Source organism: Spodoptera frugiperda, chromosome 21 (genome assembly GCF_023101765.2).
Source record: "Spodoptera frugiperda isolate SF20-4 chromosome 21, AGI-APGP_CSIRO_Sfru_2.0, whole genome shotgun sequence".
NCBI classification, from domain to species: Eukaryota; Metazoa; Arthropoda; class Insecta; order Lepidoptera; family Noctuidae; genus Spodoptera; species Spodoptera frugiperda.
This window is the reverse complement of record NC_064232.1, coordinates 2680324-2703302: the sequence shown is the minus strand read 5'-3', so window position 1 is coordinate 2703302 and position 22979 is coordinate 2680324. Positions and strand designations below refer to the sequence as shown.

General features: G+C 37.2%; 1 protein-coding gene and 1 long non-coding RNA gene across 6 annotated transcripts in view; one reads left to right on the top strand and one right to left on the bottom strand.

The window, feature by feature from the left end:
- LOC118280215 (synaptotagmin-7) overlaps positions 1 to 22979 on the top strand; it is a 670807-nt gene that overhangs the window by 544639 nt on the left and 103189 nt on the right. Inside the window, exon 1 of one of the 5 annotated variants that reach the window (XM_050702067.1) lies at positions 17917 to 18169. The exons of the other annotated variants lie outside the window; for them this stretch is intronic. Within the exon in view, the coding sequence (XP_050558024.1) occupies positions 18048 to 18169 (122 nt within the window). The 5' untranslated portion in view covers positions 17917 to 18047. Of the gene's footprint in view, positions 1 to 17916; positions 18170 to 22979 lie in introns of those variants that run through there. 5 annotated transcript variants of the gene reach the window in all.
- The window catches only part of LOC126912022 (uncharacterized), a 345442-nt gene that overhangs the window by 225457 nt on the left and 97006 nt on the right, over positions 1 to 22979 (bottom strand). The window lies entirely within an intron of this gene.

Sequence of the window (22979 nt, the reverse complement as noted above, 5' to 3'; positions counted from 1 at the left end):
CTACTAACTGCCCCGCACACATCAATCAAAATAGTGACACGACAACAGCATAACGTTTGGAATAACGCAACTGTAATAACTGATACACAACCGTTATTTCAACGTTTATATTTTGACAGGCTGTTGTTTGAAAAATAACGTATATTTTTTTGATACTTTCCATGTGTTCGGTTGTTTCAGCATATTCATTAGTGTAGTGTGGTTTTATTGAAATATAAAAGTGCTTCAGGAAAGTGATAAGTAATCAGTTCTTTTTGGGATTTTTTAATCTTTAAATCAATGTGTTTAAAGTCACAGACTTTAAGATAACTACATTACAGTAATTATTTTAGAAAATAAGAATAAATAAACATTTATTGCAGTCCTCATATAATTAGGTAACAGTGCACAGCATTTTACCATTTTGTTTTTTTTACCCCACACTAAGATTTCCTTCTGTGTCATGGGTACGTTTACAAATATATGAGTTAACATACATACGACACCCGTACCCAAAACATTTGTGGAACATACAAAGAATTGCTCAAAAATAATATTCGAAAATTAAATAGATCATCAAAGGTATGAATGAAAGTGTAAATATTTTTGAATATTTAATTTCTATTGAAAAGTCGAAATAATTTACTTTTGACAAAGAAAATTAGCCGATTAAAAAGGTTTTGCAATATTTCAGTACTACAAGCGTTGTTTTACGTCAGTTTTCTGTGAGGTCTGGTATCACTCCGGTCGAGCCGGCCCATTCGTGCCGAAGCATGGCTCTCCCACACTTGGTCAATCACACACAACTTCGGTTACATAATAACTATAAACAACACCTCTACCCACTCTACCTACCCTTTTCACAACCAACACACACACAAACACGTTTCACACAAATCCACCCACCGAAACATGTAACAGTTGACAAGTGGCCATGTTGTTTTCAGCTGAAAACAGGCGACAAGGCGACAAGGAAGCCCCTTTGTGAAAGTTTCAAGGTGCTTGGAACAATACTAAGCCGTTTTTAGAAATACTCGTGCGTTTTGGTCAGAAAGAGGGTAATAATATCGGTTTACTAAGCTTTGCATGCGGTTTTGTTTGGTTCAATTTAGCTAAATATTGGTAAGGTTGGTTGAGTTGTTTAAGTGAAAAGAGTTAATTGACATATACAGAATTATACTATCACACTCATAATAAGTAAGATGACGGTATGAACATTAAAATTCTATTTAGACCGTCAGTTAGGTAATGAAAAAATATCATATAAGATAACAATACTTAGATAAAAGGAATCAAAGTTTAGGAGTTGGATCAAATACGTCATTTCTACGTATAAAACGTACTTAAAGTAATATTTCAAATCAACATAATTATCTTCGAAATTATTAGTTTCCGTAAGAAAATAAAAATACGTGTCTAATATTTTAAAATAATCTACAAGATGGACCAGTCATCTACCTTATTGTAAAAGTTTATTTGTTTGGATATTTAGATGTATGGATGTTTCCGTCAATAACACTGAAATTACTAAATGGATTTTGGTAAAATTTGGTATACAGACAGGGTATTGTGCCGACTTAGGCGATAGGATACTTTTTCTCCCACGGGATTTTTTAAGTGTGGGAGAGCCATGCTTCGGCATAAATGTTCGGCATAATGGCCTGCTCGACCGGAGTGATACCACGGCTTCATAGAAAACCGACGTGAAACAACGCTTGCGTAACGCCTCTGATGTTTCGGATGTCCTTGGGCGGCGTTGATTGCTCACCGTCAGGTGATCCGTCTGCTCGATTTCTATCCTACCTAATATACCAATACGGCAGTTTCCAACTAGTCAAATTCAATACTTTTATAGAAATGTCAAAAAGATTACTTTTCCAAGAATTTTGTAGGAGATTGCATACTTACTTCCCTAGAATTAACTAAAAAAATAAATAAATAAGTATATCGTCAAATTATTGAATGACAGTACGATTTATATTGGAATATTTTATTATATTGAAACGTCATAAAACAATTATTTTATTAGAATAGTTAGCTAATTTACTTTCACGATGACCAATAGTAAAATTAATCAATACTAAACCCTTTTTTTGAGGGGGAAAATCCTAGGAAATTATCCAATTGTTTTATACGATAAAACAATTATTTTATTAAAATAGTTAGCTAATTTACTTTCTCGATGACCAATTTTTGAGGGGGGCAAAATCATCCAATGACACCCGGGCGTTTCTTCCCGCCCAATAAGGAACAGGAACCTACCGAATCTCCCATGTCCGGTAAGCACCTGCGTCAGGCGGTAGGTGAGGAGGCCGTGGCGCCTCTGTAGCCACTCCTCAAAGAAGGGATGACAGCGAGCCCAAATACTAAACCCTACCTCCTACAGTTAGTCCCAGGTTTGAAACCACCCTGTCCCGGTCCTTCTCCTGCTTTTCGAGAATTGCTGGAGCCCCGGTAAACCCGCTAGGTAGCTCCGGATCATGCATCAGCCCTAGTATTGTTTTTAAATTGAACATGGCTGGTCCAACCCGAGAATCGACCTCTAGACCTAGTACTAGACAACCATTATATTATATGACCATAGGACCCTTACCCTATGGTATAGATATATTTATGAATTTATTTAAGAATTCATTGTTTATTTATCAGTATAAATTCTTATTTTCACCATAATATCATGTAATTTAATTAAAAATAAGACTAAACAAATACCATTAACAACTAATTTCAGTACCAATTCACCTCAAAATAAAGATAAACCCACTACCATTACATATATAACAAAAACACAAGACCATCCAACCCGAAAATCGAACCCAACACCCCTAAACCCACCAATCAACCAAACAACCACTTAACTAACGAGCCCCTAACTATCTTACATAACAAAAGACAATAGTACAACCACAAAAAATATACAAAACCAACTGTAGATTCGAATACCTGTTTATACATCTACATATGTATACTAAACTGGAATAACCAGCTTACCTTGATCCCTCCACTTGAAGAAAATCAGCCTTAATTGTTCTGCGGTTGAGCAAATCGAGAGGGGAAAAGGGGTCTTATGTACTGGTTCTTGTCTATACAATTTTGCTCAAGACCTGCGCAGTAATTCCCTATACAGCCAGTCGCTAGGACCCGGCGCGATCGGTCGAACGCATGCATACACGCGAATAATAAAAATAATTAAAAATAAAATAAAATACAAAAAATCGTGAGTGATAAACTAAAAAATAATTGTGGTAAATTTTAGTTTTGTATTTTATTTTTTGTGTGTTTTTTTTTAGTTTTGTGTGTTATTATTATTATTGTGTTGTGTGTTTTAAGTGGGTTATTGCACCTGTTGACTACGCCGTAGGTAGGTAGCGTACTACGCTGGTCAGAGAGGAAAACGTAGTAATTTCTTTGCGTAGTGGCGCGGTAAACCATTGTTTTTGTAACGGTAAAATATTGTTTCAATATTTTTTATAGTGGGGTGTTAAGTTGGTAATCGGGCTTATATATTTTTAAAGTTAAATTATATCAATTAAGTTTTAAAATTTTGGCTTTATAATAAAAATTATAATGAGTGTTAAGAAAAGACCAGGCACTTTTTTATTACTAGCTGACCCAGCAAACTTTTACCGCCTCAAATTTTTTTTTCTCAAAAGTTAACCTTCCCTAGACTTCCGAAAAAATTCAAGACTAAAAATAGCCAAATTGGTTCAGCCGTTTTCGAGCTTTAGCGAGACTAACGAACAGCAATTAATTTTTATTATGTAAGTAAATTAGCATATTTAAACTTACAACTACGTAAATTATGTCCCTGAGTTTATTAGGAAATTAAAATTGCCGCGGGGCCTATTTAATATAACTATTGAAATAAATTAATTTACACACACACATTCATTTAAAAATATATATTATTGAATCATTAGGTGCTTTAAAACGAACACAAATAAAAAAAGTATTTGTTTCTGTAAAAAAATAAAAATACACGTCTAATGTTTTAAAGTAGTCTACAAGACGGACATTAAAATAAAAATTAGTCATCTACCCAGTTAGATTTCTTAAAAACGAGTCAAAAAGAAAATATTTAATTACGTTTTATATTTCTTTGAATTATAATTATAAACTTACTTGAGTAAAAGAAAAACTACTCTCTAAAAGAAAGACTCCTCCCGCCTTGGGTGAGGCGAAAGGGAGTGTCAGACTCTTACTGATTAAAAACCACCCCGTTCCTTCTCCTGCTTTTCGAGCCGGAGCCCCGGTAAACCCGCTAGGTAGTCCGCAGCTCCGGGTCGGGCATCAGCCCTGCTGGGCTCCATGCCACCTTGATTAGCGTATCATTGTGTTAGAAAAACGAAAGTAGCATTTTACTATTAATTTAGAATTCCCTTAAAAATATTTTTTTTTTATATTTTTTTTTTTTTTTTTTGTAAATAATACATAGAATAATTTCTATCACTGAAAACTCACGGGAACGGGTACTCTAGAGGTAAGACTGAGTCTGAAAATGTGCCCAGTATATAACAAAATGCTCGCCTCATATTACATGGGACTTTTAATACAAATGATGAAAAGTGGGTGTACATTATACAGTGGCATTACGTGCCATAATGTGCACCTCTGCCTACCCCTTCGAGGATAAAAGGCATGACGATTATCTTTAGCTTGCATTCCCACTTCAGCTTAATCCCTTTGAAAATATACGAAACAATGTAACAGCCATGTTTGTCACACGACTTAAAGCTTTAAACTTTGATACATAGAGTACATAATGTATTGTTCCTTTTCAAAGGAGAGTTTTGAGAGAGTGATACAAAAAGCGGTAGATTTAGCTTATAATCTGTTTCTTAATCCTTCCAAGGTGTTGATCTTAAGTATAGAAGTAAGTTAAATTAAGTTTCTGTACTGTATTTTATTTTCCTTGAATGTCTGAGTAGAGCTTTCTTAATAGTTATCATTGTGTTTATATTAGACTAGAATTTGGCCGCTGTATCGCTCGCGTTAAGATGTATTATTATTTATTAAATTTATCAAAACCCATTCTTAAGGGTAAACTCAAATTGCCTGGTTGGAGTCGTAAGTGCGACTGCCGGACAAAGGTTCGATTCCCGGGTCGGGCAAAGCATTACTATGCATTTTCGGTGTTTCGAAAATTTCCCAGACATCGTGCACGGTGTCTGGAATTGTGTCCATTATATGGCCCCATATTACATGGAACTTACTCGTATAACACAAATGGGTGTTCATTGTATAACGGCATTACGTGCCCTAAAGTGCACCTCTGCCCTACCCCTTCTGGGTTATAAGGCGTGACGCTGCCTTGCCTTTCTTAAGGGATCATCACCATCACCATATCAGCAATAAGACGTCCACTGCTGAACATAGGCTTCCCCCATTGATTTCTTAAGGGATACCTACGTCATAGTAGCTTTATGCATGCAAAGTCTCAGCCCGATCGGTTTAAAATTGATAAAGTTTCATACAATTTTGCATCCCCTATTTTATCCTCTTGTGGCAAAATCCTTTTTAGCAGATGCTTACGTTATGACATCTACCTGTATGCCAAATTTCAGCCCAATCCGTCCAGTGGTTTAGGCTTAGCGTTGATAGATCACTAATCTGTCAGACAGTCACCTTAGCCTTTATGTTATTGAGTAATTTTATTAGTGGGTAATATCTAATGACATAATCTTCCGACAATATTAGTAAATTTGTTCCCCAGATTAAGAAAAATATTGTATCAAGTAACTTTAAAAAAAAAACATCTAGGCTCTACTTATTAAGTGTGGAAGAGCCGTGCTTCGGCACGAAAGGGCCGGCTCTACTGCTGCAATTAGCAATTACATGTATGTCAAAGTTGCTATCACTTAATTGACAAAACAGTTCAATAAAAATAAAAACCCCAGACTTACAAAAACCACAAAAGAGTATGTCAACCTATTTCGTTTGAGTAAATCCAATAAGTAGTATTGGAAGCAACATCTATCGTAGCTAACCCTCTTATGTCGATCGGAGATTAGAAGTTAAGTCTGTTCAACCAGTTTTTCTGATTCTAGCGCATTAAACCATGAGATTTTTTTTAAGGGGGTATAATCATCCAATTACTTCTCGCGCCTTAAGCGAAGCGAGAGTGAGTGTCAGACTCTTACTGACTAAAAACCACCCCGTTCCTTCTCTTACTTTTCGAGCCGGAGTCTCAGTAAACCCGCTAGGTAGTCCGCAGCTCCGGATTAAACCATGAGTTTGGCTGATTTTCCACCAGAGATGTGCTATGCTACACATTGCTGTGGAAGCGTTTGGTTTCCACCAATCGTATTTATTGGTACACATAGCTTAGCACGGAAACGGACTCAGTTGAGCTATGTTTTTTTATATGGAAAGATGCATGCTATGAATGGGTTTGCCATAGATGGCTTCCCCACTATCGATACATGTTTCACACACTATTCACCTTAACTAAAAATCACAGTTTAAACACGTATATTATGTTGAAAAGCTTCAGTTTTGCGTCACAGAGTGACTTTTCAGATGGCACGATGAAGAGTCCCTCTGTGACTCAAAACTAGTACAGCTTCTCCCATTAATTAAGGAGGTAAGTAAACAGTGATTTTTAGTTAATTTAGTATGTCTCACAATAATTATTATAAAAGTATTATTCACCTTGACAAGCAAACCCAAAAACACTTATTGAAACCACACTTTGAAACATATCATAATATAAACTAGCCCCGACCGCTGTTAGGAAAGAACACATCTTATAATTCTTATTTTAATGCCCACAATGAAGCTTTAAGTAACAAAAATACTTCCATTTTAAACTTTGCTCTCGGAAAACTACATCTGGCTAACACAAATTGCACATTTCATTCGTAGTGGCTATTTTCTTACATTGTTCAAATTATGAGCAGAAATTCTGAGCTCCTTAACAGGTTCTATTATATAAGTATCATCACGCTTTTTACCTCCGAAGGGGTAGGCAGAGGTGCACATTACGGCACGTAATGCCGCTGTACAATGTACATGCACTTTTCACCATTTGTGTTGTAATTACCATGTAATAGGGGGTGAGCCTATTGCCATATACTGGGCACAATTTCAGACTCAGTGCTACTATTAAGAAATTTTCTAAAACCCGAAAAAAGTAATACGTTCCTAAGTAAGTATTAGAGATCCCTTGTCGCATTCACACTCGACCAACGAAGCAGTCATGCAGTCTAGAGTCAGTTCTATTTAAGCTTGCAACATATTAATAGCTTTTTGTGGGATTGAGAGGCATGCAGACGCATCACCTGATGTTAAGCCCGCCTGCAACACCAAAGGAAGTTGCCGGCTACGGATTGGGTATTCAGAAACCTTCAGCAATTTTCCATTACTTACCATCAGGCGATGCCTACGTTTGTCTATCTATCCCATAGAAAGAATCTCACTCATACTCCGAGATATAACGCAAGCGTTGTTTCACGTCGGTTTTCTGTAAGGCCGTGGTATCACTCCTGTCGAGCCGGCCCATTCGTGCCGAAGCATGGCTCTCCCACGTGAAGAATAGAGAGACAAATACTGAGCTCCTAAGCCATTTCTATTTGGGCTCACAACACACTGACGGTTGTCATGTTTATATCAATTCTGACAACTTACTTTGAACGTTATGTCATAGTGTTAGGATTAAAGAGAGTGATTGGATTTTGTCTTCAATAAACAAAGGAAGAATATTTGAGGGGATTCATGTAGAGTGGAGTGTTTTATGTGGTTTTGAGAAATGAAACTGGCAATTTCCTTCACATCCACTTTAGTATGAAGGGGTCTCGAGTTCGATTCCCGCATCGGGCAAAGTATCATTGGGCTTTTTTCGGGTTTTCAAAAATTTCTCAGTAGTAACACGGAGTCTAGAATTGTGCCAAGTATATGGCAATAGGTTCACCCCTATTACATTTTTTTTATGGGACAAGCCCGCCACAACCTCCCATACCGCTGCAACTCCTGTAAGCCAGAATCTACAGTAGATACAACCATGAAAACACCCCCTCTTACATGTGACTAATAACACAAATGGTGAAAAGTGGATGTACATTGTATAGTGGCATTACGTGCCGTAATGTGCACTTCTGCCTAACCCTTCCGGGATAAAAGGCGTAACGTTATACACCATCCTTCTAAAGCAACCACAGGCCCGTATCGTACGCATTCCGTATGACGTCAGCAGTACGCATCGCATGTAGGCATTGCCGATGATGCGGTCCGTACGATGCGGACCAGTGGACGCAGTTGTATGAGTTTCTATACAAGACAAACTAAAATTCGTTGCGTGCGGTGCGTACGATGCGGGCTTGTGGACGCGTACCTTAAAACGTTCTTTTTACAAAAAGCAATTCGAAGTTTAAAATAAAAATCTAAGTAAAGTTAGGACCATTTGTTTTTTTTTTTTGTTTATCAAAATTAGTAGCAACACCACCTGAAGGATTCTGCCTGTTTATGGCCGGCAAAAAGTTTTTAATTAATTTACGAGGGGCATGCGACAGAGGAGTTTATGTTTGTTTATGGTCCCGGTAACATTGTTAGGTTTTGTTTTGTGAGCTGACGTTACCATTTTAATCCTTTTAAGGGGGGGGGCAGATATTTTTTTTTAATCTTTAATAAATATGTTGAGGGTTTAATCACACAATGACTGTGGGGGGCAGATGAAAACTTGTATTCTATGTAAATAAGTGTGGGAGAGCCATGCTTCGGCAAGAATGAGCCGGCTCGACCGGAGTGATACCACGGACGAACAGAAAACCGACGTGAAACAACGCTTGCGATGTGTGAATGGAGGCAAATTACTCCCCTTCACAATCTTCCCAATCCCTGCTTCTCCAACAACCCTTCAAATTCCAAACTCCCAAAAGGTCGGCAACGCACTTGTAACGCCTCTGGTGTTTCAAGTGTCCATGGGCGGCGGCGATTGCTTACCAACAGGTAATCCGTCTGCTCGTTTATCGGCTTGTACCTTAAAAAAATAAACACTAGAATAATATAATTTATCACATGTGTTGCCTCATCTCAGTTGGAACTGTTATTTATTTAATTATGACGGTTAGGTTAGGTTATTGTGCTAATTAACCACACTTGTATGTCTGTCGAGCGGTTACATTCTACTACCGAAAAGGAAGGTAGAATGTCGGGCAAATGTAACATATTTTGGTATTATTTCTTTCCCATATAACTTGAAAATAAAACCTTTTTAATAACATGCTTTTAGAGAGCTATGTGGCTATGCGACGAAGATATAATAACTAAGCTATGAAACTATATGACCGTTTCCATTGATACTACCTAAGCTACGTAGCTGTGCGAGGGAGATGCGTAGCTTCAGTATGCGATTTATCGATAGTACGGAAGCCATCCTTAGCAAACATATACAAGTACGCATCTATCCATATAAAAAAAAAAACATAGTTGAGCAGAGGCCGTTTCCACCAGTGCTGTGCTGTGTACCAATGATTATGACCGGTGGAAGCCAAACGCATCCACAGAAATAATTGAGGTTTGCACTCCAAATTTTAAAGGCGGTTCCTTTTTTTAAAAGTTTTAGTAGCACAAACATAACTACTGAAAACTAACCAATATACATGAAAATGTGTAGCCTAGCTACTGAAACCCTTCAGCTGAAAAAAGCAATAACACTTATTTATTCAAAGAACCAATACAAGCACCACTCTCCTGAAACTACGGGATAATTTCATAATCCTATTCAGTATGAAGCTAGATCGCTGTAGTAAATGTGTTTCCGATACACACTATAATGTATTCAATGCTAAGATGATTGTGTTTTTTTGTGTTCTACAAAAGCATTGGTGTTACATTATTCTCATATAGTTGAACCAACGAAACTATGTAACCAAGTATTGTATTGTGAACCGTTCTTCTCCATAGGAATCTGCACTTTGGATTGAGCAAATAGCTTCACTAGAGGACTGACCGATAATATTTACTTTGACGATCAAAAATTAAATATTTTTTCTTTAACTTTGAGCTGTTCATCATACATCAACAGCTTATAAGTGACCACTGCTGAGAAAAGACCTCTTCTTATGGTGCTTTTCCACCAGAGATGTGCTCTGCTATGTTGCTGTGGATGCGTTTGGCTCCCACCTATCACATTCATTGGTACACATAGCTAAGTACTGGTGGAAACGGACTCAACTAAACTATGATTTTATATGTATGGAAAGATGCGTGCTATGGATGTGTACCTACCCGTTTCTACCTACCCATTTAAGAAGAAATAGCCGTGATATTACAACGAACCTAGACTTTCAAACTAGGCTACCTAAAACAACTGTAGTAGATGTTTTATGACAACAATAATGAGTTCGATTCCCAGTTCAAACATTAGTACTTCTACAGTTTTATGTTTAGCAATTACAGTAAACTTTTTTCGATAAATCGAATGTTTATTTTTAGGCTTTCTGTTGGAAAAGTCTATAAATTTTACGGCCTAGGTAGTTTGTGTAGGACCTAAGTACTAACTAACTTAACACAATTAAGTAAATCAGAATTCACGGTATGTAGTTGGCGGAAATTATGTTTTCTTCTTTGGCAAAGTGGTTAGGAAAAGTAATATTGTGTTTTAGATTTCAACACTTTTATGAATCAAATAAAAACGATACGACCTTCAAACCTTCAAAATAACAGCATACTCCTTTTCAAATGGCCGGCAACGCACCTGTGACTCCTCTGGTGTTGCGGGTGTACATAGCGGCGCCGATCGCTTACCATCTGATGACTCGTATGCTCGTTTGCCACCTATTCCATAAAAAAAAATATTGTAGGTAATGGTATAATAATTCATGAGAATGAAAACGGGACTAATATTATGATAATAGGAATAAATCTGATAAAATATTAAAAAAATGTAATTATAAATATACATATAGGTAGGGTACGTGTAAATGAGATAGTTCGTTAGTGTGTTTGTTACTCAATCACGTCAAAACGGCTGAATGAATCGGAATAAAAGAAACATAAATGTTGATTATGGTCTACAGGCTAGTTTTTATTCCACGGGAACGCTAGTTACTAATAATATAGTATAATATCAAACTGATGTTCGGACAATATATATAAACAAAACTATATTTAAATCCTATTCTCTTTAAAAAAAATATCTTGTTCTAAACTTTTCTCCTTCAAAGTCAAAAGTCAAAAGCATTTGACCAATTTCCAATTAGACCAATAAGGCAATTTTGAATGTCAAAAGGTATTTTTCAACGTCAAAATGCATACATATCTGGAACACAGACCTGGAACAACAATGGAAAAACTGAACCCTTTATTTCCTAACTCATTGACAAGCTTTACCGGAGGCCCAATTCCCCCCTTCCCAATCTTCCCCATCCCCATTCCCGAACAACAACCCTGAAATTCCTAACTCCCAAAAAGCCGGTAACGCACTTGTAAAGCCTCTGGTGTTTCAAGTGTTCATGGGCGGCGGCGATTGCTTATCATCAGGTAATACGTCTGGTCGATTACCGGCATGTCCCATAAAAAAAAACATAACTCCTTTAATCACCAGCCAGACTCAGTGGAAACTATCGTTTTCTTTTTCTTCTCCTGATTTATTTCATTGCGTGATCTAAGACAGTCATTCATGTTCCTGGGACGCGCCGGACTTCAGTGTTCCGGTGTTTTCATGGTTGTATCTACTGTAGATCCTGGCTTACAGGAGTTGCAGCGGTGTTGGAGGTTGTGGCGGGCTTGTCCCATAAAAAAGCCAGACTCACAACCACAACAACCAAAGAATCTTTAAATTAATTATTATGTTATCGGCTTACTCACGTAATGTTTTGACGAGGAACTCGACTAGTTCCAAGCCATGCTAGAGGCTCATATTCATGAGTAGCATTCCGCGACACACGACGCGGCGATTGTCCATAACATAATAATTAATTTAGTATGTCTCACGAAAGTTTCAAAGAATCTCTAACTAAAACCTCATTATCATTCAAGATCTATCTTCACGCATATTTATTATATTCAAAGGATCATTTGGCGTTAACTAGTATGTATACCTAACATTTCACTGTTTACCAAACGAATGAAAACTAGCTTTCAAATCTAAATGGGAACAATTCTCGCATTAAATTTGAATTTCTAATTGATGGATTTCTATGGAATACTTGTTAATTATTAGTAAGCCTTGGAAGGGAAGGCAGAGCTGTAGGTATTGTGGACATTACCATAATTTTGAAAATGGGAGAATTTTGAGTTCAAAATGGGGAATGTGTATTGTCAAGGTAAGGTCAAAATAGCTCTGTAGTGTGTCGTATACGAAATCGGAACGCGTTTGGCACTCTTATTGACCGACTCGAATGAAGCTCAGATAGATCGAAGAAGTTATACTTAGCATTTCAGTACATATACATACATAAACATCCTGTAAGGCAGTTGTCCCACCAACGGCGAGAAAACGACTAACTATCGGCTATTTTCTCGCTCAAGAAACGTACAATAGATATACTTTCCGTATGAACAAAAGAGATGCATATACAAACAGTTGATCGCTGACTGTTCACACTGCCGGCGAGCACTCGCTTCACTAGTTAAACATCGGAAATAAATCTTAAATATCGGAACTACGCACTCGCTCCCTAACTCGCTAACTCGTTTCTAGTTCTAGCTTTACTCGTTACTCGTTAATCGTTGCCGGTGAGACAAGTGCCTAAGTGGCAACTGTTAAGTAAAGGCCTCTTCTCATACAGAGAAGGTAAGAGCATTAATCACCACGCTTGCTCAATGCGGGTTGGGGATTGCTCATAATTAGAAATTATAAGCTCAGTATTCCTCACGATGATTTCCTTCGCCGTTTGTCAGTGGTGTCTAAGTAATCTTATAAATTTCATATAACTTGGAAAAAGTCACATTGATACTTGCCGTTGGTAGGTTACGAACACGCACTCTTACGCATGTAAAGTCTTAAATTTCTGGGCCATTACGACACTTGTACAAGTATCTCAATATCTTTTTTGTTATAAAAATATATATAGTACTATAAATATGTATTGATTTTTATATCCCACCCAGGTACAGCGTCCCTGAAACGTCAATCTAATCCCCAACACTTTAATAAACACAACACATAGCAACAGTACAGTATCCGATAGCAAACATCCAACCCAATCAGCCTTAAAAAAACGTAAACCAAATAACAATTAAGAAAAAAACGGAACCCACACCCCCAATTATACCCCCAACCCCCTTTTAAATATTTAACGACACCAAAAGGCAATTTTTAAAAGGTTTTCTCTGTATCCTTATCAATAATTCAATGGGGGGTTGACAATCGGTAAAGTCCGAGTTGGACACGCACAAAGGGTTCAGTACCATGCGTTCGTTCATTTATTCGAGCAATATGCGAATTGATTAGAACTTTGCACCTATGCGGATTATATATGGTAAAACGGGTAAAAGAAAAAATAATCCTCAACTTGGCGGAGGCACTATCGTGCTCCCAGATAAAAAACTAATACAATGTTCTTACATTGCCGGAGCTCCGGTAGGGTAACCGGAGCTTCGGCTAGGAGCAGGAGTAGGAACGACGTGGTTTAATAAGTAAGAGTCTGACACTCCCTCTCGCCTTAAACAAGGCAGCAGGAGTCGTTGTATAATGGTCCCCTCAAAATGACATGAGATATAGCCAAATGACCAACATACGGACGGACTGTAGAGTCTTAGTAATAAGGTTCTCGTTTTTACATCATCAGCCTATATTAAGTGCCCTCTACTGAGCAAAGATCTATACTCACATGAAGAAGGTTTGAGCATTAATCACCACGCTTGCTCAATGCGGTTTGGCGACATAAAACTTACAATCAGAAAACATATGTCCAGGTTTTCTTACGATGTTTTTCCTTCACCGTATTTTATGGCAGTAGTGTCTCAAAAGTACATATAACTCGGTAAAAGTCACATTGGTACTTATCCGATTTGAAACCCTCCATCTCAATCATGCATGAGAATCGGTAGTAGACAGACAGACAGACAGATAGACAAACAGTCTTAGAAATAGGTTCCCATATAAGTTTTTAAACTGACATGGTCACTAACACTAGAATTGGAACTTAAAACGGGATATTTACCATGTTTTTCAATTTTTATGAGTTTCCGATATTTCGGCACTGTTGCAAGCGCCATGATCACGGATAAACTTTATCCATGTGGAATCCGTGGAAACTCAAAAATCCCAAAAATTGAAAAAAACATGGTAAATATCCCGTTTAAGTTTCAATAAAATTCTAGTAATTGGGACATGTTTTTACCCTTTGAATACGAAACCCTAAAAAGGGGGCGAATCAGATGGTTTTTGACTTTTATTTATTACTGTTCACTCCCTCCCTCTTTCCTCTGTCATTTACATTACATTGTTAATTTGTCACTGTGTGCCAGAAGTATGTGTTTACGCTTGATCTACTGCGGTTCTACCGAGATTTTGAGGGTTTTTTTTTTGTGATCTGATTGCTCGATTTTGTTTTGTTTTTGTTTGTTAACGTTTGGCTCAGTTTTTGTTTGAAGTGTTTTTAAACAAATGTGTTTTTTATTGTTTTCTTGTCTAACGTGACAAGAACATATTTTTAACCCCCGACGCAAAAAGAGGGGTGTTATAAGTTTGACGTGTCTGTCTGTCTGTCTGTCTGTCTGTCGGTCTGTCTGTCTGTCTGTGGCATCATAGCTCCCGAACGGATGCAGTGATTACAATTTAGTTTTTTTCGTATTAAAGGGGACTTATGTGCGAGTGTTCTTAGACATGTTTGATGAAAATCAGTTAAGCCGTTTTAAAGTTATGGGCGGTGAAAATGGGGAGAGTAGCCGAAGGTCTGCAAATATACTGGGATGGGGTCTCAAATGAAACCGCACTGAAAGAAAATATTGAAAGATATCATTTTTTCGTATTAACAAAAATTAAAAATTAAAAAAAATATTTTTTTTATAAAATACATAAATATAAAACCTGCATCAATGTAATCTTTAGCCTACTTATAGAAACAAAAACTAGTAATTAATAAGTAAAAAAAAATCAAAGCGAACGAGCTTGACCTTGAATGTAATCTTTACCTTAACAAGAATTGAAATTATAGTAAGTATATGTAATATACTAAGCCTAACTTAACCTAACCTGCCTATAAAAAGTATGAAATAAAAAATTAAATTAAAAATTTAAAAAACCCCCGACACAAAAACTTAATTTCCTTTTAAAAAGTAAAAAATAATAAAAGAAACCTAATCTTAAAGTACCTAAGAATGTACTAGAATAATTCTAAAAAATACGTCGCGTTGGGGGACCGCATGAATACCTACGGACTGCATACCGCCGCCCGCGCCGCTCTATTTCTATTTTCTGCGTTATAGTTAAGTACTTAAACATCAATTTACTTTAATGTTATTCCTATTGTCGTTCTTGTACCCATCTTTTTTATACTCAAAGGTTTAGGTTAAATAGCGGGTTTTATCCATTTTTAGCAGTTATAAGTAGGTTATGCTTATGATCGCTTATAGTGATAAGAAAAATATTAGTTCAATATTCAGTCTTTTATAATTGACCTCGACCTCGATCTAGTAATCGAAACAATGTAACCAAGAATTGTATTGTAAATCTGATTGAAAAAGACTAACCCATGGAGTTTCTTGCTCGTTCTTCTCCATAGGAATCTACAGTTTGGAACGAGCAAATAGAGCAACTAGAGGACTGACCGACAGACAGACGTTATTAATATTATTATATTTGCTTTGACGTTCAAAAGTGCCTTCCTATTCTATTTGAAATAAATGATTTTGACTTTGACTTTGACATCATAATTTAACCACAAGACGTCTACTGCTGAAAATAGGCCTCCCCCAAAAATTTCCAGATAGGCCGATTGGAAGCATTCTGCATACAGCGACTCTGCTTATACAATTTTAATATTTTTACTTATAATCATTTCCAAAATAGACTGCACGGTTGGTCCGGTGGCTGGGCAACTGGCTGCCGCGCAACGGGTAGCGGGTACGATTCCCGCACGGAGCAACTCTTTGTGTGATCCACAAATTGTTGTTTCGGGTCTGGGTGTCATGTGCATGTGAACTTGTATGTTTGTAAACGCACCCACGACACAGGAGAAAATCCTGATGTGAGGCAACGTTTAAAAAAAAACATTATACTCGTAACATCCCATATAGGGTTCAGTAGGGTTGATGCCGGATCCGGAGCTGCGGACTACCAGACTAGCGGGTTTCCCGGGGCTCCGGCTCGAAAAGCATGAGTAGGAACAGTGTGCTTTTTAGTCAGTAAGAGTCTGACTCTCTCTCTCGTCTCACCCAAGGCAGTAGAAGTCATTGGATGATTTTCCCCCCTCAAAAAAGAAGTCATTATAGCATACCTTTTCAAAACGTCAACTCGATTTTCTATAACCTGTCTTAAAATTTATTAAAAGTTAATTTCCTTTACCAAATCGAACCTAGAATACGAATTATGATATTAAAACCGCAGAGACATAGTCTTGTTACATTATAATACAATAACCTTAATGTTCACTTTACCTTAAAAATTTGTTATGCGAAAATCGCTCTTAAGTTTGCAGAATAAAGTTGTAAATGCTGTAAGACTTGTTTGAGGTCCGTAGACTGGATATAACGTACCTATTAAGGTCTAACGCCTACTGAACAGCTTAGTAGGGACCAACGACTTTTTGATGACATACAATAATATACATATTAGGTAGGTACCGTATATTGTGTTTAATATTAAAGATAGGCCACTGCTAGACTATGAGTCTTGTGTATTTTCTAACCGATTTAATAAATAAGAAAGAAAGGATGGATGAAAACAGATTTACGAAAGAAGTATACAAGGCGAATATGAGTGGGACCGTCGGTAGAGGGCGCCCCAGGCGGACGTATAGCGACCAGATTGGCGATATATTAAAAAAGGTAATTTAAAAAACTAAAAAACCCGACTGCGCAAAACTGAAGCAGTCGGGACCCATTCTAAACATTTTGTGAGGGCACATTCAGCTGGCTTTCTAGACTTAGTCCCGACTGCTTCAATTTTGCGCAGTCGGGTTTTTTAGTTTTTTAAATTACCTTTTTTATTTCATTTTCTTTTAGTTTTATTATTTTTATAGTCACTCTCACAGTCAATACGAATCTAACGACACCTCTCAAGCCAAAATCCATCAAGCCGTTTAGGCTGCAGAGCGTGCCAAACAATTATACATCCATACATACATACATACATACATATATACTCTCGAAAAACATAACCCTGCTTCTGGCGCAGTCGGGTAAAAAGAGAGTCATAGTTTTACTAGTATGTAAGTATGTTTATTCGTGAATGTCTCGCGTTCGATTTTACCGACTTTAGCGATGCCGATTTTTGCATAGTTTTTTTTCAGAACTAGGAGAGAAAATAGAAGCCTATTTCCTCTACCCTTTCTTTAAAAAAAAGATTTTTATCGGTAAATATTCAGTGTTATTAATTAATTAATTAAGAGTTTTACTTATTTATAAGTTTAATATTAAATTAAAATTAAGTTTAAATCGTTTAGTACCTACCTACCCACGGAGATTATATTAGTGAAAATCAAAGATCTATGTTTCTATTTTTATCTATATATACTAAATTAACAAACACGGTTTACTCACTTACATTAAGTAGGCTGCGCGACGTCTCACATCCACACGCTGCTCGTGGTGAAGCGTCCCTCCGTGACTCGAAACTAGTAGAGCTTTTCTCCATTAATATACGTGTGCTTTTTTAATTAACCTACGTTTCTTCTTTTTTAATTTTTACGTTATTATTTCGTCAGATAGTGTAATAAAATAATCTTAATTTTATACAGTTATAATTACATTTACAGAAAATAAAAAAACCGGAAACAAAAGAAGTGTAACCAAACAAAATTAAAAAATATTATAAGTGAAAGTGTTCAAAAAATATAAAATTCTAACAAAAAAAAACACACACACATTTTTAGTTTCACTTTGTGTGTTTTTAGTTGTAGTTTGCGTGTTTTTAGTTTGATTTTGTGTGTTTGTTTATTATAAATGATGTGATATCTGTGCCAATGTCGGACGGCCCATCTCGAATCCCGTCAGTGTTGAATCCAAAATGCAAGCACGAAATGTGGGCTGCTATGACGAGATCCATTGAAATCCTGGTTGCATTCTTCGAGTATTACGCACAGAGGTAAGATTTTTTTGTTTAATATTGCCGCCCACTTATAAACAATTATGTGTGTCGTGGAAAAAATACAAAAACATATGGACATCATATTATTTATTAAAGTTTTTAAGTTTACCAATTCATAGATATTATTCTTTTTTTTTATGAAACAAGCCGGTAATCGAGCAGACGTATTACCTGGTGGTAAGTAATTGCCGCCGCCCATGGACACTTGAAACACCAGAGGCGTTACAAGTGCGTTGCCGGCTTTTTGGGAGTTAGGAATTTAAGGGTTGTTGTTCGGGAATCGGGGATGGGGAAGATTGGGAAGGGGGAATTGGGCCTCCGGTAACCTCACTCACACAACGAAACACAACGCAAGCGTTGTTTCACGTCGGTTTTCTGTGAGGCCGTGGTATCCCTCCATTCTTTTGTGTCGTGAAAAAACTACCAGAACATATGGACATCAATCACACTCAAGGAATTATTCTATGTGGGATTTGATCCGCGCTTGGTGCAGCACCCAGCACTGAGTTGGTTGAGCGGTTATAATAATAAAAAAGATCTGCATCGAGTCCCAATTTCCCAAAGGGGAATGATTCGGGTCTGCGCACGGCGAGCAAGGGTTGCCCATGGATGATGCCTGATCCAAAGCTGTGGACAACGTAATAGGCTACCGGGGCTCCGGCTAAAAGTCTGACAGCCCCTTTCGCTTTATCCAAGGCGGGAGAACTCATTGGATAATTTTGCCCCCACAAAAATAAAAACAAAACGGTGTGGGATTATATCTATACTATTATATAATATTATAAAGCTGAAGAGTTTGTTTGTTTGATTGTTTGTTTGTTTGTTTGTTTGAACGCGCTAATCTCCGGAACTACTAGTCCGATTTGAATAATTCTTTTTGTGTTGGTTAGTCCATTTATCGAGGAAGGCTATAGGCTATAAAACATCACGCTATGACCAATAGGAGCCGAGCAGAGCGGGTGAAACCGCGCGGAAGTAGCTAGTTTGGTATAAATTTGCAAAATAGGAAGATAATAAAATAATATAATGTCATAATATTATTCTGGTAAGACAATCCAAAAAGAAAATCCCAAAAGCAATCTACACTACAAAAACAACCCCACAGACAGTTATAGATATTTGTACGACAGAAATCGAACCCCAAACTAAACAAGCACTACACGAAATGGACAGTTACCTACTTAAATATTTTCCCAACACCCTCTATATTTATACAGCATGTTCCATAACGACGTGTGTTAGAACAAACATCCTGTAGATAAACAGAGTAGTAATTTCGGAGAGTAGTTCTCGTGTTATTATTATCCAAGTTAAACTCGAGTTCAGGTTAAACTAGTTAGTTAGTTAGTGAGTTTGTTTGTTATAAAATACTAACGACCCACCCCAGCTTCGCATGGGTGCAGTGGTGATAGTAATATATTATGCATGTATCTATAAAAAAAATAAGTCGGGTTTTCCTTCCTGACGCTATAACTCCAGAACGCATGAACCGATTTCCACGGTTTTGCATTTGTTGAAAAGGTGTCTGTGAGGTTTGTAGCAAAGAAAATTCAGGAAAAATTTAAGAGAAATGTATGTTCCACTCTTGTATGTTTGTAAACGCACTTGTGACACAGAAGAGATTCCTAGTATGGGGCAACGTTTATATTAGGTATATAAATAAAGAAGATACTCCCTCGCCCTCAAAAACAGAAAAAACACAATGCAAAATGCTACTAACATAACGTAATATTATTCAAAAACTTTCCCTCATAAAATACAACGTCAGATTCTATTTGATTTACAACCCAATACACGTGCAACAAGCAATACTTTTGCCTACAAACAGTAAAGTATTTAAGACTGCAAAATTCAACGAAATCCTTATTTATGTGCAAAACTTCAAAAACTAGATTTATTCATGAAAATTTAAAATCAATGTGAAACAGCGCTTGCGTTGTGTTACGTCTTATTCGTGAGATTACTAGACGTCCGAAAAGAAGTGTGGGAGAGCCATGCTTCGGCACGAATGGGCCGGCTCGACCGGAGTGATACCACGGCCTCACAGATAACCGACGTGAAACAACGCTTGCGTTATATGAGTGAGGTTACCGGAGGCCCAATTACCCCAATCCCCGATTCTCTGTGCAATGACACCACGGCCTACCTGATATTGCTGCATTAATGAAATTACTGGAGGCTCAAATCGCACAGCAAAAGGCTGGCATCTTCATCATCAACCGGAAGACATCCACTGCTAGACAAAGCCTACCTTAATGACTGAATGACGTCGATAAAATTAGATGTAGAACTCAGCCTTAACGGGTTAGAAGTCTCACCCCTATCACATTGTATAGGCCACTTGAAAGCGATCTGCGTCCAGCGGCTCAGGTCCTTACCTTAATCAGGTCGTGTGTTCACCTTGCGGGTAGACGTCCTACGTCTTTGGTCCACCACAGATGGGGCCCAGTAGGGCTGATGGCTGATCCGGAGCTGCGGACTACCCAGCGGGTTTACCGGGGCTCCGGCTCAAAAAGCAGGAGTAAGAACGGGGTGGTTTTTAGTTAGTAAGAGTCTGACACTCCCTCTCGTCTCGCTCAAAGGCGGGAGAAGGCATTGGATGATTTTTCCCCGCAAAAATAATAAAAAAAAAACGTCCTTGGTTCATGTGTAATTCTTCTGATGGTTACATTTCTAGTCATCTATAGGAGATTAATCCACTCAATTGTCACTCTATTCTATAAAATAACCAAGGAAAATAAAGGCTTCATTCATAAGAGACCGAGATTTATTGTAAAAACTTTAACAGTCTCGTTGAAAAGTTACACCGCCGACTGGCCTTGTTTCGCGCCAATCCATTTAACGGTCGCGCTTATCCGCCATATTGCTTTTTCTATTCTATATTCGAATCGTTCGTTCGAAACTTTCAAATGAATAATATATCGGTTTTTATTTTAGAGCGCTCTGGCTGCGACTGCTTTTAAAATTAATGTTTGTTGATGATTATTTATCAAATGGGCTGCGGTTTTTAGCAACCCGCATTGAATGAGTGTGGTGATTAATGTTCAAACCTTCTCCGTGTGAGAAGACGCCTTTGGTCAGCAGTGGCCACTTAGAGGCTGTTGATGTGAGTTGTTATCTTTCTTTACTAGTTTTTAAGTTATATTACGGACTTTGTGACCATAAAAATTAGCTTGAGTAACTCCTTAGTTCATCAATTATCTGCCAATGAAAATCCCATCAAAATCGGTCCAAACATTTCAGAGATTAGCCAGAACAAACAGACAGACAAAAATTGTAATAACTATCATTTTGGTTTTATTATAACTTTCGTGTGACGTACTAAATGTATGATTATGGATTCACGACTGCTCATATTATATATGAACTTCTAGCATGGCTTAAAACTAGTCAAGTTCTTCTTTAAAAAGTTCCGTGCGTAAGTCGATAACATATTATTATTTCCGTGTATCTATCTTTTGAATATTAATATGGTTATTTTAATATTACAAATAGACACTCCAATTTCATTTATTATTGTAGAAATCTAGATGACATAGGTAACAGACTACTCAATTTTTTGGTAACTAAAACCCGAAAAAGATCTGGTTAAAACTATACGGAAAAGTCCAGATGTAACGGGTGGCTAGATAAACAGCTGCGATTTATTATACACCGAACAAAACGTGAAATGAATTATGACAAGGACAAAATATATGGGTGTCCTGTTTTGTCGTTCTTACAATGGTAGATTGGCAGAATTTCGTACTTATATCTAGGTTACTTAGGTACATTTTTACACAATATAAAGCTTTATTCTCTGAAGGTTGATTGATATGACAGACCGCTATATTATTATGTTGAATATAATAATAAATTATGCTTTCCGCTGCCTGTCCCTATGTATGCTTAGGTCTTAGAAAGTAGGGGACTACTATAACGGATTTTTGTACAATAGATTCATGAAGAATTCCTATTTATGTATAAACTAGCTTTTGCCAGCGATTTCGCCCGCGTTCCCGTGAGATAAAAAGTATCTTATCGCCCAAGTCTCCGGTTCTCGAATCCGGAGTTTCGTTTAATCTTCGCCCGTAGGTTCTATTGATTTACTAATGAAATTACTTAAAATAACGTTTTATTTTTAATTTCAAATCAAAACCTATTTATTTATTATTTATCTTCATTTCATTCGTTCATTTTTGTTCACAAAGGTTCGCAATAAATGGAATTGTTGTACGAAATTTGCGAAGTTCGTTTTTTCATTGAATTAGAGTGGCTAATAGCCCTCTGCTCACACCCTGTCTATATACCAAATTCCATCAAAATCCGTTTAGTAGTTTCAGCGTGATTGTCGGACAAACATCCAAACCAATTTTCACATTTATAATATTAGTGTTATAGTCTGATACAATACGCAGCAAAATTAGATCCACGTAATGACGCTAAATCAGGTATCTGCGATTTTTCTCCTGTGTCGTGGGTGCGTTAACAGACATACAATTTCACATACACACATCACACCCAGGCCCAACAATTAGTGGATTACACAAAGTGTTGCTCCGTGCAGGAAAAGAGCCCGTTACAGATACGATAGCAATTTGCCCAGCCACCGCGCCAACCGTGCAGTCAGAAATCCAATCATAATAATAGTATAGTCAAAGTCAAAGTCAAAATTATCTATTTCAAATAGACCAGGAAGGTACTTTTGAACGTCAAAGCAAATATAATAATATTAAAAACGTCTGTCTGTCGGTCAGTCCTCTAGTGAAGCTATTTGCTCGTTCTAAAGTGTAGATTCCTATGGAGAAGAACGAGCAAGAAACTCCAT